Source organism: Bidens hawaiensis, unplaced genomic scaffold (assembly GCF_021521415.1).
Source record: "Bidens hawaiensis isolate Kalapana, Puna unplaced genomic scaffold, B.hawaiensis_p1.1 tig00015978_1, whole genome shotgun sequence".
Taxonomy (NCBI): domain Eukaryota; kingdom Viridiplantae; phylum Streptophyta; class Magnoliopsida; order Asterales; family Asteraceae; genus Bidens; species Bidens hawaiensis.
In genome coordinates this window covers 176184-190207 of record NW_027492440.1, presented here as the reverse complement: position 1 = coordinate 190207, position 14024 = coordinate 176184, and the positions used below count along the sequence as shown (strand labels likewise).

The following is a 14024-nucleotide window of genomic DNA, read 5'->3' as shown; positions in this document are numbered from 1 at the left end:
TAAACTAGTTTGTGGTTTTGTTTATGGAGTACATGTTTGTGGGCTTTGTAATGCAACCCTATATAAACACATGTTTAGATCTTGTTTAGGTTAAGCTTCTCATTAGTGCTTGTGGCTTTTATTTATCAGAGATATACAATTAATAAAATCGTATGTAATAAAGTCCTTTTGGTGTTCATCGTTCATCCTAATCTTCGTCTCTTTAATCATTCTTGAATCGCCATAACTTCTAGATTCCGCCTAGAAGTTGTGTTAATTGATATCATATTGTTCGATCCTCGTATTTGGGATTTACAATATTTTATTATGTGACCCGACACAATTTGAACTAGAAAAAGAAATTATGTAGGCGTCTAGGAAAAAAATTCTAACCCCCATGAAAAAGAATTTTGGTCCGTCACTGGCTACACTAATCCCACGAGATCCCTTTGGTGCTATTATCTTTTCCCATGCCACCCAACTTATGTTTATTATGTTGTTCTCTCTCGTAGAAGTTTTCTTCTCATTCCTTTGAACTCTCTAATTGCTTGCAATTGTAGATAAGTAATATATTGAAAGACTCCCAAGTATCGCTTTTAGTAACTTTAAACGTCTCCCGAAAAACAATGAGTTTAGCTTCAAAACCAATAGCTTAAAACTTAATTTATTAACCATTAGGGTCTAACCGTCTAAGTATATAGAAGGGAGCGTAGCCGGTTAGAATTGAAAAAAATTAGCCATTTGAATGACTTAAGATGAGTCAACCCTCATGCCAAATGCTTTACTTTTGTAGAAGTTGATTTTGAGTCTCGATGAATTGAAACATCTTAGGATACTTGTTAAATTTTGAACTATTTATTTTAACAAAAATAGAAGAAAAATAAACTATTTATCAAGTGAGTTTATATGTTTATTTTCACTTAGGTTGGTAGCTTAATCATAAATATAAAGTCTATTAAACCCAAAAGTCTTAGAGTTCGAATCTCATATTAAGCAAATAAAAATTCTCTATAAAAAAAGATGGATTTTAGGTAGGGTGCCGTTTTTATCCGAAACCCAAATACCACATAACCCAAATCCAATTAAGATGTAGCCCAAACAACCGAACCCTAAACCAGAATGTAGTATTCGGTTCGGTAATTGATTATATTATTTATTTTTATATTTGACCTTTTGCACTTATTATTATCCAATGAATATCATGCTAAGTTAAATTACAAACTATGCATTCCAACTTATACTTAGAAACACGAATACCCGTTAACCCGACCCGAAATCGATTGACCCACATCTTATTTCAATCATAACAGGTATAATTCTTCTAATATGGCTATTCTATAAAGGAAAATTGGAAATAAATAATCCAATCTTTTGTATATTTGTCGATAATAATCTCACCTTTAAAAATCACTAGCAATGGTCCCACATTTTAACTTTTTTTGTCTCACTGGTCCTCCGTTAAAAAATACTTAACGTCGTTATGTTTTCTCCCTAGTTTTAAACCGATGTTTTAGGGCTTTTGATCGGAAGAACGATACGATTCGATCGATGTAAAACTTATCTCGAAATGGTGATCCAAACGAGGAAACAATATTTCAATTCGAGTGCTTGAATTTCCAATTAACAAAAATCAAGCCATTTGAATCACCGTTTCGAAATAAGTTTTACATCAGTATACTCATATCGTTCTTCCGATCAAAAGCCCTAAAACATCGGTTTGAAACTAGGGAAAAAACATAACGACGTTAAGTATTTTTTAACGGAAAACCAGTGAGACAAAATTAGTTAAAAGGTGGGACCATTGCTAGTGATTTTTAAAAGTGAGATTATTATCGGGCAATACACAAAAGATATTGTATTTATTTCCAATTTTCTTTTTATAAAACCCCAATTAAGCGACCGAAAAACTCACAACCTGATTAAACTCGGGAAGACATCCCTAATTTTAGGACGTGTTTGTGTTTTTTAAGAAGTCGTATGCGTTTCTCACTCAATTCTTGTTTTTAATAATCCTAATCAATCTTCCAATTTTGTCCTATTTCTTTACCAAACCACATCACCTCCAAACCCTAACCAATCAATCGAATGGTAACCCACCCACCGATGCCACCACCCAGACGCAAAAAATGGACCGAGGCCGAAGAACGAACCTTAATCGACAAGTACGGCCAGCTCATCGCCGACGGCACCTTATCCAAAATGAAAACCCGAGAGAAGAAATACAAACCCATCGCCTTACACGTCAATTCGATTCACCATCTCGGTGACCCGATTGCTTACCCGTGGGAATGGACCTGGAAGGACGTCTCCAATAAGGTCCAGAACATGCGCCACCAGTATTCGCTCGTTAAACAGAAGATCAAGCGCCCCGAAACTGCCGGTGGAGACGACGAGTTTGAGTTTGATTGGGTTGAGGGCTTGACTCATTGGTCCAACTTTCTTCGATATAAGGAAGTGTTCGGTGACGTTGCGCTTCCGTTTGGGAGCGAATTGTTTAATGAGGTTGTGGAGTTTGATCATCTAGGACAGGTCGGGCAGTCGAGTGGCGGTGAGTATACGAATGGGGTGATGGGGATGGAATTTGATTATGGGAATGGGAACGGGAATCGGGTTTATGAAGAGGAGGCGATGGAGTCGGAGGCGAGGAATAATAAGCGGAAAGTTGGGAAGAATGTGGAAACGAAGGCGTGGGCGTTTGTGACGAACCAGCTGGCGCAGTTGCGTGAAATGGAGGCGCGGTTTGAGCAGCGTGAGGAGGAGAGGGAGCGGGAACGAGAGAGGAGGGAGAGTGTGCGGGATAAGAATAGTGAGGAAATGAGGAGAGTGGTTGAGAAGTTGAAGGAGGAAAGGAGTCGGGAATGGGAGGCGATGGAGAGTTTGCGGGAGGAAAGACGGAGGCGGAGGGAAGAGGAAATGGTTCAAGAAAGGAAACGGGAGGAGCGGAGTGAGAGGAGAAGGGCAGAATGGAATTCGAGGATTGACGAGATGTTGAGTGCGCATAGAGCGGAAATGGTGCAGTTTCAGAGCCGGGTGCTTGACGAGCAACAGAATTTGATGAGTCAGTTGCTCGGGATGGTGTCGCAGTATGGGAATCCGAGTGGGATTGGGGATGGTAATAATAATAATGGTGTGGGCGGTCATTATATTTCGCAAATGATGCAGAATTTGCAGCATGTTGGTGGGATGGTTGATGCGGATGGTCAGGTTGAAGGCCATAATCAAGATGAGTTTATTGTAGATGGTTGAATAAAGATTTGCGTATTTGTTTTCGATAGTGAATCATTTATTGAACAGTGGGCTGGGATTTATAATAGCGGATTGGGATATGATCCGACGGGTGGAAAGTGTTTCTTTTTGTGTATCATTTGTCAGTAGATCATTCGTTGACGTAACTGTATAATTTTTTTTATAAATTTAGAGAAACTTATGATAATATGTGATGTTTCAAGACAATGACCAACTTTTTTCTGCAAATTTTGTATCAGCAGTTCACCTTAACATCTTATTTTCAGTTTCTGCAACTTTGGACACTCTTTTGATAACCCGCAAGTCCAGAGTCAGAATCACTGGTAAGACCAAGAAGCATGCATCTCACGTTCTGTTCATACTGTGTTAACAAGCTGAGCTCGGCTCGTTTAACATACGAGAGTGAGAGCTCATTTGTTGTTTATTTATTTATTGATTTATTAACTGGTTTACATATATTTAGAGTTCTTTTTATGCATATTTATGATTATAAAAGAGCATAAAGGTCTAGTAGTAGCTTTGTAATTCTCCCTGTAACATCACATTGACATACACCCAAGATTTATAGCAGTCTTTTGCCATAATTCTAGATCTTTAAGTTTTAACATGACCATAGTTGTCAATAGCGGTGATAGCCGGCGCTATAGCGTGCTACGTAGCGACGCGGCTATAGGCCGCTATATATGACAAGATTAACCGGTACGAGGGACTGAATGTTACAATAACACAAACCTACATGGATCTTTAAATCTTGACTTTCTTTTAAGTGCCAAGTATATGCAGCTGTAATAACTATACTGCAATATTTTCCTGAGCATACGATGGTGAGCTTGACCTAGAGCTCAAAGTGTCATCTCGCCAGATTTCAATATTTTACTAAATAATTATCTAGATAGCAGGCTTCCGACCACTGTTTATGCTAAAACGGTATAAAAATCTTGCACTTTTGTTGTAATTCTACAGTTGTGTAGTATGGACTCATATGAATGAATTTGTAAAGTCCATGCTTTGTTTTTGAATTGTTTGATGAAAGCTCATCTTTTATTCCTTGAAGCCCACGGGCCACCAGTCAGCCGCAAGTTGCATTTTATCTGATCAAATTGGTTAGCAAGGTAAAGTATCAAAGGTTATTGGTGGGTCCCGTGTGTTTTCCGTTAACGAGTGCTCATGTTACACAAAAAGGTTTGTGCTGCTGTGTCTGCTTTGACTTCGGTTGAACCAATCGGGAAGTGCAAGGTTGCATTTGTTGAAGGATCATATCATAGTCAAAGAATTATTAGGGTGCGTTTGGTTCTCGAAAATTTTTATAAAGAACTGGAATTGTCAAAGGAGTTGAATTTGTTGAAGGATTTGGAATTGGAAGAATTTGAAGGAGTTGGATTTGAAATTTAAATGTAGAAATTCATGAAAAGAATTTGAATTTGTAACGCATATAAGTAACAAAACAATCATAAAAAAGTTAGAACTCTATCAAACCTATTGGTCACACCACACCGTCGAGTAGTAAAGTTGTGACACCGAGTAATAGCACAAATAATAAAAACGAAACTCTCTGTAAAAACTATTATGGGGTATTTCTAAATGCTTAAACCAAATATTAAACTCTCTTTATAAAGAATCTAATATTGACAAAGTCGTGCCAAATTTTGGGAAATTTAACTTAATTAGACAAAAATACAATTAAATAACAAAATAAGTGCATGTTCTTAAACCCATGATAATGCTGATCATTTTTTTTAAATAGTTTAGACAAACATACACACACACACTTCATTATGTAATTTTTTTTTTGCCATGTATCACTCTGTTGCTCATCATTTTTCCTGCCTACCTTTGCTATTAGTTATATATGTTTCTTCAATTCTTTTTATAATCCTTTTGTTTTCTGCGTCACTCTCCCCTATTAATAATAACTATTTTTATAAAATGTTCTAAATTTAAAAGAAATTAAGTTTTTTCATGAAACATTTTTATAAATTGAATTTTTCTTTCACTATTTTTGTATCATTTTTTAGAAGCATTTACAAAGTTATGAATTATACCATTTTTATTGCCTAGCCCACGTAATACACGTGCTTATAACCTATTAATAACATAAACACAACCCAAATCAACCCAGCTACAAGTAAATTGATCAAAATCATTAACTCTACAATTATCTGAATTAGTTTGTGATTTGCCTTGTTTGTATGCTTGGTTGGCGTTAAAAATGCTCGTTTTTTCATGTCATTGCACTACAATCAAGTTTCTCACTAGACCTTTTGGTTAAACGTCCAGTTCCTGATGATTTTGGAACCAAACTCATGTTACATGGCATGAAATGAATGCATATAACATATACTCAACACAAGGCAAACGGATAATATCAAAACCCAAAATCCGTACTTCAACCATGTCAAGACTTTGCTGCAACAGGAGGTTTATCGTTTGGAACTACTGTGTGGCCCACGGTTCGTGCAACCATGGATTACATCGACGAATTCGACCCGCACTGCAAGTTCATTCGAAAACTACAGGTTCCCTGATCAAACATATGAACCAGTTCTAATAACAGCAAACAATATTGGCTTATTCTCATCTTTCATTATTCAAAAAAATAGAACACACTGCCTAACAGCAAGCAACCAACACATAATAATAACAATAAATAGTAGTATTCTTATTCCTACCCCTCCCCCACAACCACCCCACCCCCCAACAAATATACAAACACAATTGACACAAATTGTTTGTAACATTCATCAACTCTTCAACGAACCCTGTTCAGCAATTCAACTCGTGTTTAATCCAGCTTGACGTTAGAATACAGAAGAGTATCCCTTGTGAGTGGCATATACAAGAGGAACCACACCTGCGATTCGTTAAACATTCAAACACAAAACTTATCACCTGCTTACGTGTCCAGCCATTAACAAATATTATGATTTGTAAAACAATGGCTTACCCCCATGAGAGTAGCAATGACAAGAATAATGCCCGTGATCCACGCAAGCGTTCGTCTAACAAGAAGCACCTCTGCAATTAAAATGCGTGCTGCGTCATTAGAACCTTCTTTTTCCTCTTCTAACCACCTCGGAGATGGGTTTGTTGCCAGCTTTATGTTTAAGATTGTGTCTGATTGTTTAGCAGGTGAAGACTTGGTGAAGACGACAGTCCCGACAATTTCACCTGTTAAAATGAAGAGCGGTTTTTTTAGTAATGTTGCTGACTCAGCAAAAAGGAAAAAAAGAACGTGAACCTTTGTATGTGGTTTGCAAGGAGGAGTATATTTTGGATATTGCGGTTGTTAACAGCTCAGCACCCTTCTGAACAATATCATCGTTTCCATACTGCTCTTGAAAAGCCTACAATATTATAAATGCATGTGGTGATCAGCTAGGGGGATTAAAGAGTGATCAGCCGAGAGAGCCAGATTTTGCTCGAGCTCGAAGCTAAACGAGCCAGCTCAGCCTGGGTCAGCTCAGAAACTGTGATGAGCAGAGTTCAGATAAATCTCAAGCCAACTTTATTTTTGAAAATTTGACAATATTGTGTTTCTTGCACACAACAAACAAAATATTATTATGGATAAATCTAACTAGGTGTGTAAACGAGCCGAGATCGACTATGCTTGAGCTCTTGGAACTTACGAGAGAGAGAGAACTTGACTCATTTAGCATGGGTTAATTAACTTATACGCATTTCTAATCATTTTTACATACATTTTACTTATAATTTAATAATTATTATAGATATTTATACATCAAGAAATATATAAATAACAGGCTCCTTTATGCTTGTGAGCCAGCTTGAGCTCGACAAGGTAAGCTCGGGCTCCTTTCTTACACAAGCCTATTATTAGGCTCAAGTTCGTTTAAGCTCCGCTCGGCTCAAGCTTTTAAAGTCAATCTCAAGTAACTCAGGAGCAGCTTGGCTTGTTTACACATATGAATATAACATAAAAGGGGGTGGTCTCTTCGCCTATAAAGTTGGGCTTGTAAAATGGTCGACTTAACTTGGACAACCCGAGCTCGGCTCAATATTTAAACGAGTTAGCTCGGCTTGTCTATTAATGAGCTGATTTCGAGCCACGAGCTACTTGAACAACACTATGATCAACAACCAAAAAAATACAGAAAAGAAGATTATAATGTATAACCTTAAAACCATCAAATCTTCCATTAATCAATTCAGCTGGAGTGGGACCACTTCCAACTAAATCTTCATGCACTTGTTTTGCCCTCTGGACATTCTGGATAAGAGAGATGATGCCTGTTACAAACTTTCTGTCGGCTTCCTACAATAATAAACGAACTGGTATCAAGCTATAATGATATTAAATAAAAGGTTTTTAAACATAAACAAATAAATAAATAATAATAATAATAATAATAATAATATAATGGAATCACAACCTTTGACATATCTAGCTTTAGTTGAGCATCATTTGCCAACGGGATAGTCAACTCTCCGGACAATGATTCCAGCTCATCATTAACATATGATCCACCAAACAAAGAAGCCTAGATCCATATCAACGGACAGGATTAGACATGAAGATATAACATAGTTAGAGAGGTGTGCATGGTTTTGTGTGCATAAAACTCGATTTTTGAGTTTTTAAAACCGTTCGGCTTTGGTTTTTCAGATATTCACAATGGGTTTGGTTTGGTTTGATTTCAGTTTTTTACCATTTGGGCTTGAAAAATTTTAGGCCAAAAAAATGACCCTAAAAGATAAAATTGGGCCAGAATCTTTGAGCCTAATTTTTTTTCGATAATCATCGATGAATCGATTATTAAACATCTGAACTAAAAATTTTGGGCTACACCATTTACTAATTTCTTATCAACTACTTCAAATTGGTTTTCTAGTTCAGTTTTTTCGGCTTTTGGTTGATAGAGCTAAAAAACATTAAACCAAACCAAACTGTCGGTTTTTTATTAGGTTCGTTTATTATGGTTCAGTTATGTCAGTTATTTTGGTTTTGTGCACGCCCCTAGTTGAAGTACAGCATAATCTAAGAAGAACTAACAAAGTTGGTTATATCGGTGTCGGTGAATTCCATTGGCAGGGGTTCGTTTAATGAGATTAGAGACAACTCATCCTCATCTGCAAGTACACATATAAAATATTATTGGTCGTTTCTATCTTTTATGTAGACAACTTTGTTTAAAAAAAAATGAGAAGAAACATTTCATACCTGACAGTTGAACGTCGGCATCTCCAATAGCAAGTTCACTCTTAAAAGCCTTGCTGGAAAGATCACTATTTGAACCAAGCTCAAGCTGCTTATCTGCTTATAATGTAAATAAAATAGCATATAACAAAAAGAAGATAGATTATTTGGAAGTAAGATCATGATCATTTCAGAACTTCCTAATAACTTCAAAACTTTAGTAACTCTTAATAACCAATCATTTTATTTATTTTATATAGTTAACATTATCTCAGGGTTGTTTCGTCAATTATTATATGTAATTATGATTACATAAATGTAAACTGGTTATTACACATATATGTAATCTAATTTTTACATATATGTAAACTTGCGATTACATATATGTAATCACGAAATTGCATATAACAGATGACAAACTATCCTCAAATAATATATCAATCAATCATACCCAGTAAAATCCCACCGACAGCAAAGCTATAAGTAGGGTCTGGGGAGGGTGGGATGTAGGCACACCGTACCTCTATCCAAAGGAATAAAGAGGTGGCTTCCAGAGAGACCCTCGGCTCTAAGTACATGTGTATGAAGCAAAATAAAGGAAATCAAAGTTTAACAGTTATATAAAAACTACTACTAATTATAATAATATTAATAATAAGATCACAATTTAACAGCTATATAAAAGCTAATAATAATTATAATAATAATAATAATATATGTAAGGGAAATACCATTATGGTATGTGACCTAAATAAGTTAAGTCTAAGCCCTAAGGTATTCAATTCTCTCTAAAAATCCTTAACTTTAATTCCTTCTCCACGAATTCCTATCCTCAACCATGTCCTCGGAGAGGTTTAGGTCTATCAAATCATGCCTAATCCTCTCATCCCAAGTCAATTTCGGTCGTCCTCTACCCCTCCTCCCCTCTATAGTAATGTTTTCTACGGATCTAACGAGATTCGTCGTCTGTCTTCTCTTTACATGTCTAAACCATCTCAATCTCCACTCTCTTATCTTGTCTGCTATGTTCGCCACCCCTAATCTCTCGCGAAACTCAACGTTTCTTATTCGGTCTAGCCTTGTGTGCCCACACATCCAACGTAGCATTCTCATTTCTGCTACCTCCATCTTCCGCACTTGTGCCTTCTTGATGGCCCAACAATCTGTTCCATATAGCATTGCAGGTCTAACTGCCACCCTATAGAATTTTCCCTTTAGTTTAGTCGGGAAACTCTTGTCGCACAATATACCTGTGGCTGCTTTCCATCTACACCATCCTACCTGAACTCGGTGGGTCACATCACTGTCTAATTCCCCATCGCTCTGTACAAATGATCCTAAATACTTGAACTTCGTTACCTGCGGGACCACCTGACCTTCAATTGTGATCTGTGCGTCTTCATTGTCGTTTATCCCACCAAAATCACAGTGGAGGTACTCCGTCTTAGATCGGCTAATCTTTAAACCTTTTGTCTCTAAGGTTGTTCGCCACTCCTCAAGCCTCATGTTTAGATCTTGTTTTTTCTCAGCAAGTAACACAATATCGTCTGCGAACATCATGCACCACGGGAGAGTCCCCTGAATCGACTTTGACAACTCATCCAAGACTACTGCAAAAAGAAACGGGCTCAACGCTGACCCCTGGTGAAGACCTACCTCTACAGGAAAGAAATCAGTATCCCCCACTGGTGCACGGACACTTGTTTCACTCCTGGTATACATATCCATAATTATCTCTATGTATTTCCTGGGCACTCTTCTACCCTCCAAGCACTCCCAGAGCACCTGTCGTGGCACACTGTCGTAGGCCTTTTCTAGGTCAATAAACACCATATGTAGATCACGCTTCTTCTCCCTATACTTTTCCATTAAGCTTCTTATAAGGTGTATTGCCTCTGTGGTGGAACGGCCCGGCATGAAGCCAAATTGGTTGACTGTAACCTGAGTTTCTCGTCTAAGTCTACCCTCAATCACTCTTTCCCGTAGCTTCATAGTATGACTTAGTAGTTTGATTCCTCGGTAGTTACCACAACATTGGGCGTCTCCTTTGTTCTTATAGATAGGAACTACAACGCTGCTCCTCCACTGGTCTGGCATCTTACCTGATTTGAGAATACTATTGAACAGAGTAGTTAACCACATGACTCCTTCCTCCCCCAGACACTTCCACACCTCGATGGGTATGTTGTCTGGGCCAACCGCCTTAGACCTTCCCATCCTCCTAAGTGCATCCTTCACCTCTTCTCGTGTGATCCGTCGGCAGTAGCAGTTATTCGATTGTTGTCGTTGAAAGTTTGTGTTGTCATGTTCTTCTTGGAAAGCTCTCCCATTGTTAAAAAGATTGTGGAAGTAGGTTTGCCATCTTAGCTTGATGTCCTGCTCCTTGACCAGTACATATAAAACAAATAAATAAAATGATTGGCCGTTAGGAGTTCTTGAAGTTCTTATATTTGGTGGAGTAACTTATAATACGTTAAGAGATGAAATTAGGTACCTTCAAATCCATTGATCTCTAACAAGAAAACAGCATGAGGCCTATTAAAGGGGTTGGCCTTAAGCACCTCATTCAACTGCAAGAATAATATAAAACAATGTATTACTTAAAACAAATAAAATTATAATAAGAGACAAGAAATTTGAACAGTTTAAAGTTAATATTGCCTTTGCTGAGCTGGCAGAGGACAATGTAGAAGGAGGTGCAAAACCAAGTAAGACTGAAACCGCAGCTCCTACTTCTGGAAGCGAGATTGATTTCGACTGCATAAGCCAAAAAAAAAAAACTGGCTGTCACGATGTGTTAAAGTTGCCTTATAATAAAATGAATAACGGAATGGTACAATTTCACAATTCACCTATGAATAAAACATGACTAGTTGATCATTATCCAACTAACTCACCTTCAACAGCACATAGAATACTAAAATCATATGTTATCTAGAATACTAACAGATCTACAAACATGTCATGCTATTACTTCTATAGTGATAGTTACAAAATAAAATAATTTAATTCATCATAACATCTTCACTTCTTAGCAGATGAATCTAGTTTCGAGTACAAAGGTTACTATTAACTGAAGTTAAAACAACAAAAGGATGTTGATTTTTGTCTTTAAAGACCTGACATAACAATGCAACAAGCATTTGAACTTGCCCTGCAATTAACTTTATCTTATATACTTAAAAAAATTATGCGTTTCCATAATACTTTTAATTCCAACCATGCATATAAGATATCTATCTTAATGAACACTATCTTCGTGGAAACACTGAAATAGATAATAAATCAGATAAACTTACATGTGAAGACTTCAATCACAAACATGAACTGATGACAAGATATTAGAAACAACTTTTTGACTAAAAATCATGAACCTTTGGCAAGAGTCGCTAAATATCGATCACAAACTATGTCCTTTTTTTATGCAACCATACTAGACCTTAGTTCAAAACAGAAAGTGCCTACTTTAAATGATATTGGAACCTTGATCCCGATGAATCCAAAAACATGGGCATGCATTTTCTAACATATTAAAAATAATAATAATAATAATAATAATAATAATAAAATAATAATAAAAATGTTGAGCTATTGTAGAAGATGATAACTTCGAATAAATGAAAGCATGTAATTAATTACAAGATCTAGCCAAGTTCCATTTCAGATTTTCCTAGTTTATCATCGAGCCTTTACCCGGTAAAGACTCTGGTTTCCGACAAGCTATCGTGTGATATAACTCACCAAGTCGTAAAAAAACGAAATTAATATCGAATAACTCTCAATGCATATATTACAGACTAACACTACTTGCTAGCCAAGATAGACGACAGTATCGATCCTAATTAACGAATACGAGTCCCAAACAGTATAAGATGCGATCAGCTAAAACAATTTGCAATAATAATAATAATAATAATTCATCAGATACATCGATTTAAATAATAAAAAACACTAAAGATATTCAATAAATCAAAAACAATTACCGTTACCTCAGATGGTTGAGATTGAAAATAGTTGTGTGTATCGCTATCCAGGAAATAAACCGAACCGGTTCCATCGGCCTGCATCAAAACCAAACACAAACCGATCCAAATCAAAATTCGATTTACAACCAGATCATGTGATTACTAATTGCAAACCCTTGATTGTAAGCACAGGATCGATGAAATAATCAGCAAAATCGCAAAGAAAACTGTGGGTGTTTTAGAATCCATCGACAACGACAAAACCCGTCTCCGATCCACGATTTAGAACACGAATTTTATTAAAATAATAGTTTATTGGATTTGGAATTCAAGAAGTGAGGATGAGAAGATAGGTGTCTTGGCGAACGACGTCGTCTTATTCTTAATGGGCCTTTTGGGTTTTTGTCTTTTTTAAGTCTTAATGGGCCGGCCATCCAATCATTTTATATAAAATGGGTTTGTAAAAACGGGTTTAGGAGGAAAAATGGTATCTCATAGATAGAAGTGCATAAACCGGGTATTTTCTGACCGGGTGTGTTTTTGGAACGGGTTCTTGTCAGGAACCAACCGGGTAGGAACATGACCCGACCCGACAAACAAATATGGGCTGACGAAACCGGGTAGGGTAAGACCGGGTACGTTCCTACCCGAAAACCAGGTACAACCGGGTTTTTCTAATTTTTAATGATTAAAATATGTTTTTGATCGTTGAAACCGGTTCCAATAGTTATATTACTGTTTTTGGAACGTTGGGAACCAGTTATGGACCATAAATATACACTTACATACTATAAGTAGGTAGGCTAGGGTTAGGTTTTATCTAACACTTTAAAGTGCAAACCCGCTCAAACCGGCAATCAATCCAATGGTGTCCAATGATGAACTTGTTATGGTAATCTAAACTAAAGAACCCCGGAGGTTTGGTAACACTATGACTTGTGTGTTATGGCTAACACATCGGAGATGGCTCGATGCAAATAATGTTGGAAATTTCTCAAAGCAGTCTCGAACTCCACTTTGAGAAAACATACCAATAAGTATTGCCTAGAAAAAATGCATTTAGACGCAAGGAAGGCGGGAGAATCGTCCAGCTCCGCAACTCGCCAAACAAAGCCTAATGGGCGTAGTCGCGTAGAGAGTAACATAAAAGACGATGAACGGTGCTTTTTATTTTACCCTTTTATGTTTAATATAATGTTTATCATTGTGTAATAAAATGTTCGTCGTTATGCTAATGAAATAAAGTGATTATTTATAGTGGTAATGCTATTAATGTTTAAATTTAAACGGAACCGGTTCTAGCCGAACCGTCGGTTAATAGAATTATTCTAACTGTTGGTTAATAGTATTACCTGGACCATTGGTTAATAGTTTAAAATTTGAATTAGGTAGGTTTGGAGTCGGTTCAACGTTTATATACACTATAAATAGCTACGGTTCCATTCCATTTTTTTTACCACCCCAACAAATTACTTCTCATTTGGTATTTGGTAACATGAACACTTGGACCGACGATGAGGAGTATCTCTTGGCAAAGTGTCTTCTACAAGTTAGGAATTAGAATGCAAGTAGAGGTGCACAAGAACCGGGTCTTGATTTTTGGGACCGTGTTAAGGAAAAATTTGATGAGGAGATGGGTTTTTTACCTGGACGTACGAGGAATCAAATACTGACAA

At 36.9% G+C, this 14024-nt stretch overlaps 1 protein-coding gene across 1 annotated transcript; it reads right to left on the bottom strand.

The window, feature by feature from the left end:
- Window positions 1–5859: 5859 nt before the first annotated feature.
- On the bottom strand, window positions 5860–12650 carry LOC143550248 (uncharacterized). The gene is made up of 11 exons (XM_077040936.1): window positions 12523–12650; window positions 12373–12444; window positions 11045–11140; window positions 10878–10953; window positions 8408–8500; window positions 8240–8316; window positions 7620–7727; window positions 7364–7501; window positions 6464–6569; window positions 6170–6393; window positions 5860–6076 (listed from the first exon to the last, which is right to left on the bottom strand). The coding sequence occupies exons 1-11, from the start codon at window positions 12595–12597 to the stop codon at window positions 6008–6010; spliced, it is 1134 nt and encodes a 377-aa protein (XP_076897051.1). The 5' UTR covers window positions 12598–12650; the 3' UTR covers window positions 5860–6007.
- Between the last annotated feature and the right edge of the window lie 1374 nt (window positions 12651–14024).